The 10,929-nt window shown below is 40.3% G+C and overlaps 1 protein-coding gene across 2 annotated transcripts in view; it reads right to left on the bottom strand.

Annotated features, from left to right (window-relative positions):
* The window catches only part of GCC2 (GRIP and coiled-coil domain containing 2), a 72,108-nt gene that overhangs the window by 28,271 nt on the left and 32,908 nt on the right, over positions 1–10,929 (bottom strand). For both annotated transcript variants that reach the window (XM_008058006.1, XM_021712322.1), the window contains exons 9-11: positions 9,891–10,010; positions 9,280–9,444; positions 7,632–7,736 (exon numbers count right to left, since the gene is read on the bottom strand). In XM_008058006.1, coding sequence (XP_008056197.1) covers positions 7,632–7,736; positions 9,280–9,444; positions 9,891–10,010 — 390 coding nt within the window. The remainder of the gene's footprint in view (positions 1–7,631; positions 7,737–9,279; positions 9,445–9,890; positions 10,011–10,929) is intronic.

Raw genomic sequence — 10,929 nt, 5'->3', positions numbered from 1 at the left:
TATTGTTGCCTGGTGATATTTTATCCATTTTGCCATTTTATGTCTTTTCAGTGGTGCATTTAGTCCATTCACATTCAGGCTAATTATTGAAATGTGAGAGTTCATCCCTATCATAGAGTTTTTATAGAGTTGTTCTTTCACTTGGTTTATTGTCTTTCTTTTGTTTTGGGGGTTGGTTCATGTGTATTTTATTCTTTTTCCTGTACTCTTGTGAAGAACGTTGTTCTTTTTTCCCCCTTTTCCTCTGTGTTTAGTACTTTCTTACGTGTTTCATGTAGAGGTGGTTTGGTGGCAGCATAAGTTCTTAGGGATTGTATATCTGGGAAAGATTTTAATTCTCCCTCATTGAAGAAGCTTAATCTGGCTGGGTAGGTTATTCTTGGTTGAAATTGTTTATCTTTTAGGACTTTGAAAATAGGGCTCCAAGCTCTCCTTGCCTGCAGGGTTTCTGTAGATAAATCTGCTGCTATTCTAATTGGTTTTCCTTGGTAGGTGATCCGGCCTTTTTCTCCTGCTGCCTTTAAGATTTTTTCTTTTATGCCTACTTGGTTTAGGCAAATTATTATGTGTCTAGGAGTTGTTTTTCTTATTTGTTGTCTTGCAGGGGTTCTCTGAATCTCTTGTGTTTGAGTTTTTGCATCATTGATTAGATAAGGGAAGTATTCTTGAATGATCTCATGGGAGGTTTGTTCCAGTGTGGTCTCTGTCTCTCTTTCTGCCTCAGGAAGTCCAATTACTCTTAGATTTTGTCTCTTGAAGCAACCATTCATCTCTTGAAGATTTTTTCTGTCTTTTTGAGCTTATTTTCTGTGTTTTTGAGAGTTTGGTTTAGTTCTATATTTTGGTCCTCAAGCTCTGAGATTCTTTCTTCTGCTTGGGTAATTCTGCTTTCCATGTTTATCAGTTTGTTATTTATTTCATTCACAGTATTCTTTATTACTGTTATCTCAGATATCAGCTCCTTTCTAGTTTCTTCTTGAGTCTCCTCAATTCTTTTTAATTTCTCCATTAATGTCTTGATATCTAGGTTTGTACCTTGAGACCAGTCATTCTGGGGCTTCTTCATTGTGTGCATTCCGAAGTCAGTTTTCTCAGTGTCTGCCCTCCCAGGAGTCTGGGAGAGACACATATTCTTCTTTTGGTTTTTCTTCATTTGTGTAGATTTTTCTATCGTCCCTTAGTAGATAAAGTCCCTTGAGCTCTAATCTCCAGCCTCTCCCTTTTGTTTTGTTTTGTTTTTTTTTTGCAGGCAGCTAGCCTGCTGCCTGGGAGATCTGTGACACTGGTCTCTGTTCAGTGTAGGGGAGGGGCTTTGTCTCCTGTTTAATGACGTCACCGTGGGAACCGAGGTGGAGGCTCTGATAGGTGGGCAGGGTGATGCGATGCAAATATGCATTGAAAATGGTGGAGGTGGTAGTTTTACTTTCACTTTTAGGGATGCTCGTGTGGGTCTCTAGGCGGGACCAGCTGCACAGCTGGGTGCTGGATCCAGGGTGCCACCAGCAGGCTTGGGTGGAGGAGAGGGTTGGGCGTTCCCTCCTCTGGAGCTGAAAGCCTCTGATCAGCACCTTACACCAGCTTGGGGTTCTGCTCCCTTACACAGGCTTGTGGTCGCAGGCTGAGTGCCTCAGCCAGGGTGAGCCCGGGGCTTCAGATCTCCAAAGCTCCAGAGGGCAGATGGTGGCTCTGAGTCCCTCACAGGGCACTTCAGCCAGAAATGGGACTGATATCTCTGGGGGGCAGGTGCCCAAAGGTGACCGGCAGCTAGGTAACCGGCAGCTTGTTGCTCGGTGCTGGTCATGACGATGTAGCCAGGGAGGGAGCTGGGATTCGGGATTCTGGATTCCACAGCCGGCTGGAATCACATATAGTGGAGCAGCCGTGGTCAGGCTGCAATATCTGGCCCTGCATGGGACCAAAGGTCCCCAGACCTCGTACCAGTGCAGCTGGCAGTGGGCAGGGGGTGCAGGAAGAAAAGTAAGAGTCTTTTTGGGAACTCACATTCGGAGAGTCTCACGGATCCATCTATGCCGTCGCCATCTTCAGGTGAGCCCCCTTGGGATGACTTTTCAATTGCTCTTGCTCTGATTACATGTAGGTTTGGAATTAATTTATGCCTAATTCATAATGATTGCTGAAGTTTAGCGTGCTCCAATAATTTTCAAGAATGAAAACCTATCTATTCCCACTCAAACCGAGAAGTATTTGCATACTATCTTTTGGGTTCCCCGGTTTTTACTTTATTTTCAAATATTTCATCATTCTGATATATTTTTCTTACTTGGTACATATTTTTCATTTTAAATTAGAATTATATTTTATTGTTGTTTCTCTTTTGTTTTAATTTTTCCTAAAGAGTTAGGCATAGTGCTCAAATAGGATATGAGGGAGCTGAGTGACTGGAAACTGGGTCAAGGATACATGTTTCCTAAATAGACATAACAGAACCATCTTCCCAAATAGAAAAAAGATCTAATTAACAAATATAAAAGATTTTCAGTTTGTGGTCACCTTATCTGAAATATTAGATGTAGATGCTAGAGATGAGGACACATAGTATTTGAGCATTATCTTTACTGAAAATATGAACCTAACAGTCTAGAGGTCAAAAGAGAAAAAATTCATCCCTGAATGAGATGATTAATTCAAACGCCTGCATTGAAAGAAAGCTCAGCTTTGCAGATGTGTTTTCCCATGTCTATTTATAAAGTGTCACATTGTTAATCATGGGGTATTCTTTCATCCAACCACTATTTACTGATACTCTTGTTGTACCAGAGACTTGGAAAGCCACTAGGTAGGGGGAAAACAAAGCAGACAAGTTTCCTGCTCTTTTGGTTCTTACATTCCGATGATCATTGGTTATTATGATGACAGAGAAGGGCAGTGACCTAGGAAAGCATTGATGTTTTAGTATGGAAAGGGATATGGTTACACTACTTTTTGTGAATATATTCATAAGAGCTAGACTTGAGCAGTTTCTCTGGTCTCAAGATGCCAGTACATATCTTAATGCCAATAAGCTCGAGGAGATGCTGACATCCAGAGTCTCTATCTGCACATTTACTCTAGAGGTCGCATGAATGTCATAACCACTGAAAGGCCAAAAATAGCCTTCATCAAATTATTAAAATCTAGGTTCTTAAAAAGAAAACATAAGGGAGCACTAAAGAATCATACTTCTAAAACTCAATTTTTTCTCACCTAATTGATTCTCCACTTTAAGCAGAGTGGATCCTCACATTTACCCTGCCTTCTTGAAAGACTTTTTTAGCAGGTAACCATAATGTCTGTTATCTATCAGTTATAGCTTACCATTGAAGCTAAAGGAAATTAAATAATTAAAAATATTACAGCATGCTCTGTAAAATTCACAAACCCTTTTAATAGCACTTGATGCCAAACTGAATGCAGAGGTTTGCCTAATCACAACATTTTACCTCTCACAGCTACCGTCCTAGCCTCCCCTCAGCCAGTAGCCATTCAACTTGAAGACAGAAGGGTTATATTCAATTACTTAATGTAGAATTCAGAAACATTTTGTCAAAAGTTATTCTGCAAGACTCTTTTGTGTTTTGTCTTCCCACATTTTGAAAAGACTATATATTGAAGATAGCAGACAATTCTCCCTGAATCGACATCTTCATGGACTCCAAAGCCTCAGTGCACTCTCTGACAAAGATGCAGGAAAGCTGAAACAATGCTCTTCAACAAACAGGCTTTGTCTGTCTGTGCTGGCAGCAACTGCTCCAGAAAGTTACACAGGCGATATGCTCCTGTGTATTCCCCATAGGCACTTAGCACTCCTGCACACAGCTTCCAAATCTGTCATCTTTCTGGTCTGCTGTCATCAGATTTTTATTCTTTCTGGCTAGGGACATAAAACATAAGCATCTTTCCCAGTTTCCTAGTTTCTTAGGACCTATGATCATTTTAGCCTTGTGAATGTTCTTTTTCCAGAGGGGGAAATATTATGGGACTAACCCCGCATGGCATAAGAAATGAAATGCATCTCGGTGCCCACAAATGCATGTGTTAGCTAATGGTTCTAAATGCAAAACCAAAGGATCTCAGGTAAAACATATTATCAATAAATTGTAGACTCTAAGGTCTTCCTGAGCTCTTGGTCATCTTAGTATCTACCCACTATGACTATCCTCAGAATAATCTTAACAATCAATCAGAAGATGGAGATGGAGATAAGGTGGCCCACCTGGGTACACAGTTTGCATTCATGTTGGGATCAGAGTGTGCATGACCTGTTCTCTAATTGACCAGCTTGGTTTGAATTGTTAAGGCTTCACAGAGGAAGAAGACATTGAGTTAGCTCTTAGAGTAACTTTCTGTGTGGTAGAAAAAATAAAATCTGAGGAAAAGTAAAACTGCATGTGTGAAGGCAGATGTGCTAAAAGACAGTGTTCTAAAAGCTTCAAGGGACTCAGCAAGGTAACACACAGAGTGCAGGAGGGGAAATGGATGCTTTGGGATAAGCAAATAGAGGGACATTTAAACTCTCAAACTTCACTAAGTAGTTTGTATTCATCTTTACTAAGTAGTTTGTATTAATTCATAGGAAGTTGCTAACTGATATGACTAGATTTCCAGTTAGATAAATTATTGCACAAATTTGCTCACACAAAAACAATTGTCCTTGATATTTAAAATTTAAAATATCAAAAGTAAGGAGCACTACTTGCTATAACCCAAGGTGTTAAGAGAAAAAATTGCTGAAGAAATTCAGAAGCTCTCCAGAATTAACAGGCTAAATGGAAATATAAAGATATAGAAGATAGATAATTCTTTAGAAGTGTAGATTTCAGTTTGTGCTATATGATCCGGTTTTTATAACAAGTCGTAAATTAATGTGTACAGAGGACAAGTTTAAATGGGGGTTAAGTAGATTTTTTGGAAGAAGAGGAATTTTTCTTGGGTCTTGATGAAAGTGGTAGGAAATTAAAGGGGAAGGTAAATATTAGAAAAATGAGTGGGCTACTTAGAGCTAAAATATTTGGTTAATAAGGCAGGATATGGAGATATTGGCAAAAAAAAAAGTTGGAATAATTTTGGGAATGAGAAACAATTGACTGACGACACTGGGCTCAACCAAGCAACTCACAGCTTGGGGAAGTTACCCTAAGACAAAGTTCAAGGAGTCCAATTATCAAATGACTGGAGTGAAGATTTTTGTTCCAGCCATAGTTATTTCTTATAAACAATTGGAATTGATGCTGACCGGTTTAGGCAGCATCTTGAAAGGATGTCAAGAGTCTCAAGGATTTCCTAGGAATTCAAAAGAAATGGGCACTGAAAATGAGCAGGAATAAAGTGAGAATAACTGGTCAAGTCAAAATAACATGGTAGAAATAGTTACCTAGGGATCTGCTGCTTCAGTTGTTGGACACTAGTCTCCACCAGAGCCTGAATGACACTCTTGCCATTGTTCTCCGAAAGGATGACTTTTGACTAGCCACTGCATGTCCCTGGATCCTGACCCAAAATTCAGACCAGATGACACTGATATGCTGAGTCAAGGTCACAGACTCCAACACAGAAAGAGGTTTAGACACAAGGTAACAAAAAAAAGCTATATTCATTACAATTTGTTGTTGTTGCTATTGCTGTTGGGACATATATTTGTGCATTTTTGTTAATAATTGTATGAGAAATTACTGATACAGCCTCTGGAAATGTTCTATGTTTCCTAAGTAATCTTCTAATTATAGTCTTCCATTAATTATAGTCTTTATAACAGCATCAGAAACACTACGTGACCCTCCAGGATTTTTATTTCTTTTTTCAAATTTTATTTATCATAGGAATGTTGGGTACAAGTGAGGATTAAATACATAAGTAGGCTGCATGCAGGTGAAGTTTGGGCTTCTAACTGGCCCTCACTGCCTGTGGTAATGAACCAAGTACCCTCCCCTAGCAGTGCCCAGTGATCTCTTCCTTGTGCTAATGTGACTAATGGTCAAGGCCAACTTATGAGTGAAAACGTGGTATTCAGATATTTGTTTCTGTGATAGTTCACTTAGTATGATGGTCTCCAACTCATCCTATTCGCCGTGAATACATGACTTTGTTCTTTATGGCTGCATAATACTCCATTGTGTGTATACATATATACACCACATTTTCTTTATCCAGTCTACTTTTGATGGGTAGAAGAGTTGGTTTCATGCTTTTGCTACTGTGAAGGATGTGGCAGTAAATATGCATGTGCATGTATCTTTTTTGTGGAACAATTTATGTTCCTCTGGGTATATTCCCAGAATAGGGATTGCTCGTTTGTATGGAAGGTCAATTTTTAGTTCTTTTAGGAATTATCACACTGCTTTCCATAGAGGTTGAGTTAGCTTGCACTTCCCCAACAATGTAAAAGCACTCCCTTTTCTCTGCACCTGTGCCAGCATCTGTTGTTTTTTGACTTCTTAATGATAGCCATTCTTACTGGAGTTAGGTGGTATCTCATTGTAGTTTTCATTTGCATTTCTCTGATGATTAGTGAGGCTGAACATTTTTTATGTGTCTGTTGGTTGTTTGTCATCTTTTGAGAATTGTCTGCTCATGTCCTTTGCCCACTTTTCAATGGGGTTGTTTGCTTTTCACCTTTCACTTCATTTGAGCTCATTGCAGATCTTGGACATTTGTCAGACGCATAATTTGCAAATATTTTTTCCCATTCCATGGGTTGTCACTTTACTCTCTTAATGGCTTCTTCTGCTATGCAATAGCTTTTTCAGTTTAACGAAGTCTCACTTGTCTATATTAGCTTTTATGGCATTCATTTTTGGAGACTGGGTTAAAAAATTTGTTGCCTACTCTGATTTGCATAAGGGTGTTTCTTACATTTTCTTTTAGGATTCTTGTAATTTGAGTTTTTACATTTAGGTCTTTGATCCACTTTAAATTGATTTCTAAATATGGTGATAGGTAGGTCAGCCAGTTTTCCCAGCGCCATTTGCTAAATATAGTATCCCTTTCCCAGTGATTGTTATTGGTGACTTTGTTGAAGATGAGTTGGTTAAGACCGTGTTTTTGCTTCCAGAATCTCTGTTCTGTTTCATTGGTCTGTATCCCTAATCTTATTTCAATACCAGGCTGTTTGGTTTACAGTAGCCTTGTAATAAAGTTTAAAGTCTGGAAATGTGATACCTCCTATTTTGTTCCTTTGCTGAAGATTGTTCTGACTTCTCCTGCTCTTTTTATTTTCCAAATGAATTTTTTTTTTTTTTTTTGAGTTGGAGTCTCACTCTGTCACCCAGACTGGAGTGCAGTGGCCGCTCCCGGCCTCCACAGCCTCGACCTGCTGGGCTCTGGTGATCCTTCCGCCTCAGCCTTCCAAGTAGCTGGAATTACAGGCATGCGCTACCATGCTCGGCCGATTTTTTGATTTATTGTAGAGATGAGGTCTCGCTGCCCAGGCGGGTCTCGAACCCACAGGCTCAGGCAACCTAAACTCACCTCAGCCTCCCAAGGCGCGGGATTACAGGCTGAGCCACCGAGCCTGGCTTATAAAAGATTATTTTAGTAACATAAATAACATTTTAAGATATTCCTTTTCAACTTGTGTACAATGCTTTAACAACGTGAAAACTGACATCAATTTTGATTCTGGTGTTTTGTTTTACCTTTTTAACCAGCTCTAATTCTTGCATGGTTTTCTGAAGTTGCTTCTTTTCTTTCTGAAGTTGTACCTGAAGTTCTTCAAGTTCATTTACCATACTGGTATGTTCCTAAAATCAAAAATAACAAGAACACCCACATTAAATAAAATAACCAACCAACAATAAAACCTGTAAAATAAATCTGACACACTGAAATACATAGATTGGTAATATTTCTTTCTTTTTTTTTTGAGTTGGAGTCTCACTCTGTCGCCTGGACTGGAGTGCAGTGGCTGCTCCCGGCCACCGCAGCCTTGACCTGCTGGGCTCCGGCGATCCTTCCGCCTCAGCCTTCCCAGTAGCCAGAATTACAGGCATGCGCCATGCCCGGCTGATTTTTGGATTTATTGTAGAGATGAGGTCTCGCTGCCCAGGCGGGTCTCGAACCCGCGGGCTCAGGCAATCCACTCACCTCAGTCTCCCAAAGGTACGGGATTACAGGCTGAGCCACCGAGCCCGGCTTGGTAATATTTCAATGTGTAAAATATATACATCCAAAAGCATAGGTTGTACTCTCAAATATACAGTTGACATCTATTAAGGAACTGATGAAGTCTGCTATATTCATAAATGCTACTCTTTTTTTTTTTTTTTTGAGTCAGAGTCTCACATTGTCACCCAGGCTGGAGTACAGTGACACTCGTGGCCATCGCAACCTCGCTCTGCCGGGCTCCGGCGATCCTTTCTGCCTCAGTCTTTCAAGTAGCTGGAACTATAGGTACGTGCCACCACGCCTGGCTAATTTTTGTGATTTATTGTAGAGATGACAGCTTGCCAAACTTCCCAAGTTGGTCTCGAACCCGTGGGCTCAGGCAATCCTCTCGCCTCAGCCCCCAAAGTGCTGGGATTAGAGGCATGGGCCACTGTGCCTGGATGAAATGCTACTCTTTCGTAAGTCTTTCTGTTATTTAAAAAATAATTTGATAAACATGACTATATGAAGGGGATCCCAAAAAACCCTGGAATTATATTTTGGAGTGCAGGTCCTTTGTACAGGATTCTCCTGCTAGGTAAGTGTTCTAAGAACCCACTGGCATCAGTGTACCAGCTAGCAGTTGTTGTGAGAGGCTTTGTTTGGCTTTAGTGAGTGTTTTTTTGGAGATTCTTTTAACATGTTTTCCCATTTCTCAATGGGAGATTTACTAGCACATCTGCACACTTCATGCTGAGTGTTCAGCAGTCTTTTTCTTTGAGTCTGAGTCTCACTCTGTCGCCCAGCCTGGAGTGCAGTGGCCGCTCCCGGCCACCGCAGCCTTGACCTATTGGGGTTCCGGCAATCCTTCTGCCTCAGCCTTCCGAGTAGCTGGAATTACAGGCATGCGCTACCACACCCGGCTAAGTTTTTTGATTTATTGTAGAGATGAGGTCTCGCCAAGTTGCCCAGGCGGGTCTCGAACCCACGGGCTCAGGCAATCCACTCACCTCAGCCTCCCAAAGTGCTGGGATTACAGGCTGAGCCACCGAGCCTGGTCCATAATTTTTTTTTAGATTTTTTTTTTTAAATGATAAAGATGGGGTACAAGACACAACTTTTAAATAAACAAATTCTGGGTTTTTTGGGTCTCCCCCCTCCTGTATATATATGAGTTAATCTCACAAGTCTGTTTTTTACCTTTATCTTCTGTTCTTTCTGAAGTTTTTCAGCTTCTAATTCTTTGTCTACCATTGCTTTGGTTCTCTGGACTTCTAAAATCTGAACTTCTAATAACTTGGCATTAGACTGCAGTGTCTCAATACGAGCCTGGAGATCTTCATTATCAGAACTGAATTTTTCACACTGAAACGACAAATGATCCATCACTGTAAATATGCAGAAAATATACATAAGAGAGGAGAAATGAAAAGGTACATTAACAAAACCATTCGCGTAGTATGAAAAACGAAGACTTCAAGATTAAGGCTATAGAAGTAAAAACGTTCAATTAAGGACGAGCTTCAAAAACTATCAACGTGATATGGCAAACCTTTCAAGAGACCAGGTGCACCAGCAGAGCAAAGAACTGACATGAAAACAAACCAACCGACCCAGGGAAACTGAGACTAGAGTAATGAGCAAGACAGGATGGCTGCTCATTGTTTTGTCATATTCTTTTCTCAACAGTGAGGTGGGGTAAAGAAATTCTGTTTGATCTATATACTAATTCTAATTTTTATGCAAAGTACTAAGATTAAAATATACCTGTTACAATCTTTCATTTCTGAGCTTACTCAATTTAAAGTTACCTGCAAAGTCGAATTTCTTAATTGTCTTGTAAGGTCTTCAATATGATGCTCAAAATTATTAGCACGTTCTTTTTCCACATCCAACTGCTCTGATTGTTTATCATATTCTAATAAAAGATTCTTCAACAAAAGACAGAAGGATTTAACTGAGATATCATTACGCAATCAAGAAGACACACTGTATCATCAAGACATCTTGATATACAATTTATGAGTCTATTCTGGATGTAAAAAATATCTACCCAAGTTCAACATTTGGCAGAATACTTACCTGGCATTAGGTAACGAAATTAGCATAACTGGCTGGGTGCGGTGGCTAAAGTCTGTAATCCTAGCACTTTGAAAGGCAGAGGTGAGAGAACTGCCTGAGCCCAGGGGTTCGAGACTAGCCTGGGCAACTTGATGAGACCTTGTCTCTACAATAAATAAAAAAATAATCTGGGCATGATAGCATGCGCCTGTAGTTCCCGTTACTTGGAAGGCGAGGTAGAAGGACCGCCTGAGCCCAGTAGATCGAGCTGCAGTGGCTGCGAGCGTGTCACTGCACTCAAGCTTGGGTGACATAGTGAGACTCCAATTCCAAAAAAAAAAAAGCACAATTCAGATGATTTTTAGTATTTGGAGTATTAGGGGAATATTTTAAGGGGAAGAAAATGTTAGATGTACACAACACAGGCCATTGTTTTGTTAAACACTGGCCAGGCCATGTGCTCAAAGAGCTATGGCCGCCATGTTTCCTAGCTTTGCCCCCCTCCCTTACCTTGGGGAGGTGAATTTCCTCTCTCTCTCTCCTCTAATTTACTTTCTAAATAAACTATATTTTCCAATCTAAAAAAAATGTACACAATATAACAGTTCCAAGGCTAAATATTCTATTCATCACAAAAATGAACCTCTGAAACAAGAAAATTTTAAGGAGGGAAGATAAAAAGTTTAACTTAGCCACCTACTAACTCCACCTAAATAATTCTGATGGACTGGGCTCGGTGGCTCAGCCTGTAATCCCGTGCCTTTGGGAGGCTGAGTAAGTGGATTGCCT

This window comes from Carlito syrichta, unplaced genomic scaffold (genome assembly GCF_000164805.1).
Source record: "Carlito syrichta isolate Samal-C Ts95f unplaced genomic scaffold, Tarsius_syrichta-2.0.1 Scaffold303183, whole genome shotgun sequence".
Classification (NCBI taxonomy): domain Eukaryota; kingdom Metazoa; phylum Chordata; class Mammalia; order Primates; family Tarsiidae; genus Carlito; species Carlito syrichta.
The sequence above is the reverse complement of the archived record's forward strand: the minus strand, read 5'-3'. Positions and strand labels throughout refer to the sequence as shown.